The 2,397-nt window shown below is 49.2% G+C and overlaps 1 protein-coding gene across 1 annotated transcript; it reads left to right on the top strand.

Annotated features, from left to right (window-relative positions):
* Positions 1-427: 427 nt before the first annotated feature.
* On the top strand, positions 428-1,380 carry LOC102123561 (olfactory receptor 2Y1). The gene has a single exon (XM_005558813.4). The coding sequence runs from the start codon at positions 445-447 to the stop codon at positions 1,378-1,380; it is 936 nt and encodes a 311-aa protein (XP_005558870.3). The 5' UTR covers positions 428-444.
* The last annotated feature ends 1,017 nt before the right edge of the window (positions 1,381-2,397 follow it).

Genomic DNA, 2,397 nt, shown 5'->3' with positions numbered 1-2,397 from the left:
ACCTACTGAAAGAGGCCGCCGGTCAGACCAGGAAGTGGGGCAGACGGGAGCAACACATGATAGTATTGCTACGTGTTACGTCTGAGTCTTTTAAAAGCAGCTTCCACATCATTGCATTTGACTCTAATCTCAGTGCTGTGATACGTCATGTCTACTTTCAGGCAAAGAAATGTTGGATCTAAAGGACTGACTGGCCTGGCTGAAGTCCTGGAACAAACAGGCAGCAGGACTAGGATTCAAACAAAGGCCGTATCATTCCCAAGCTGGTGATTTCCACCCTGAAGAAGAGAAGAGAAAGAACACCGGACACAACAAACTGCACAGCAAAATAGATAATCAAATGCATGATTCAGTATCCAGGGAATCCTGCGAAATCATGTTGTAATTTGTACTCAGTATAGGAGGCATTCCATTTCCGTCTGCTGTTTAGACGGGCAAAAGGCTATGGGAAGTTTCAACACCAGTTTTGAAGACGCCTTCATTTTGGTGGGATTCTCAGATTGGCCGCAACTGGAGCCCATCCTGTTTGTCTTTATTTTGATTTTCTACTCCCTAACTCTCTTTGGCAACACCATCATCATCGCTCTCTCCTGGCTAGACCTTCGGCTGCACACACCCATGTACTTCTTTCTCTCCCACCTGTCCCTCCTGGACCTCTGCTTCACCACTAGCACCGTGCCCCAGCTCCTGATCAACCTCTGTGGGGTTGACCGCACCATCACCCATGGAGGGTGTGTGGCTCAGCTCTTCATCTACCTAGCCCTGGGCTCCACGGAGTGTGTGCTCCTGGTGGTGATGGCTTTTGACCGCTATGCTGCTGTCTGTCGTCCACTCCACTACATGGCCATCATGCACCCCCATCTCTGCCAGACCCTGGCCGTCGCCTCCTGGGGGGCAGGTTTCGTGAACTCTCTGATCCAGACAGGTCTCGCAATGGCCATGCCTCTCTGTGGCCATCAGCTGAATCACTTCTTTTGTGAGATGCCTGTATTTCTGAAGCTGGCTTGTGCGGACACAGAGGGAACGGAGGCCAAGATGTTCGTGGCCCGAGTCATAATTGTGGTTGTTCCCGTAGCACTAATTCTAGGCTCCTATGTGCACATTGCTCGTGCAGTGCTGAGGGTCAAGTCAATGGCTGGGCGCAGAAAGGCTTTCGGGACTTGTGGGTGCCACCTCCTAGTAGTGTTCCTTTTTTATGGCTCGGCCATTTACACCTATCTCCAATCCATCCACAATTATTCTGAGAGTGAGGGAAAATTTGTTGCCCTTTTTTATACTATAATTACCCCTATTCTCAATCCTCTGATTTATACACTAAGAAACAAGGATGTGAAGGGTGCTCTGTGGAAAGTACTATGGAGGGGCAGAGACTCAGGGTAGGAGATGAAAAAATGGGCAGTAAAATTTTCTGCAACAGCTGAAAATTCTCACCGTGTTCCTCGGAGGGCAGTTGGTCAGTAGGAAACAGCCCTCAGTCATCCTCGGAATTGGTTTTTGGTTTTGTTTTTTTAGTGGGACGGAGTTTCACTCTTGTTGACCGGGCTGGAGTGCCGTGGTGCGATCTCGGCTCACTGCAACCTCAGATTCCTGGGTCCAAGTGATTCTCCTGCCTCAATCTCCTGAGTAGCTGGGATTACAGGCGCCCACCACCATGCCTGGCTAATTTTTGTATTTTTAGTAGAGATGGCATTTCACCATGTTGGCCAGGCTGGTCTCGAACTCCTGACCTCAGGCGATCCGCCCACCTTGGCCTCTCAAAGTGCTGGGATTACAGGTGTGGACCCCTGTGCCTGGCCGTCCTCAGAGTTTTAGTCCCTTCCTTGTTTAGAAACTGAAAGTAGGGATCTCTTGGGACTCTTGTTCAGTGTCTATGATCACTGTGTAGCCAGCAGCAAGTGCTGGTTTGTATCACAACTTTCCAAAGGAACGAGATTGAGAAGAGGTTGTATTGTGTCCAGTTATGGAGAGTGGGATGGGTTCTGGGCAAGACTGAGAGTGATAGAAGACTTAATTAGGAATGACAACGCCTTTCCAAGGTCAATGACTCCCAGCGTGGTGCCATGCAGACGCATTGCGCCCGAAGGCAGACAGAATGAGTTCCCCCTGCTCTTCTAAGCAACTGCGACCCTGCCGTGCACCCTCACATCTCAGGGCCCATTTCTAAGGTCTCTAACAGAGGTTATTCATGTCCGATATTTGGAGCAAATAAGGAGATCATAAACAGAGGTGCTTCATGGAGCATGTAGAGTTTCAGGTTTGGATGTCATTTACACCCTTGAAGAAAAAGACAAAATCATTAGGGTGGCATTGAGTACAGGGAGCATTGACTCTTACTAGCTGCACCAGGAGTCTCTGTCATGCCACTTGGTGCCATGGATAAGATACTTTCCATGCAAG

Source organism: Macaca fascicularis, chromosome 6, assembly GCF_037993035.2.
Source record: "Macaca fascicularis isolate 582-1 chromosome 6, T2T-MFA8v1.1".
Classification (NCBI taxonomy): Eukaryota; Metazoa; Chordata; class Mammalia; order Primates; family Cercopithecidae; genus Macaca; species Macaca fascicularis.
This window is presented reverse-complemented; position numbering and strand designations above follow the sequence as displayed.

Excerpts from the sequence above, each read along its gene's own strand:
- LOC102123561 (XM_005558813.4), top strand. The coding sequence starts at position 445 with ATGGGAAGTTTCAACACCAGTTTTGAAGACGCCTTCATTTTGGTGGGA.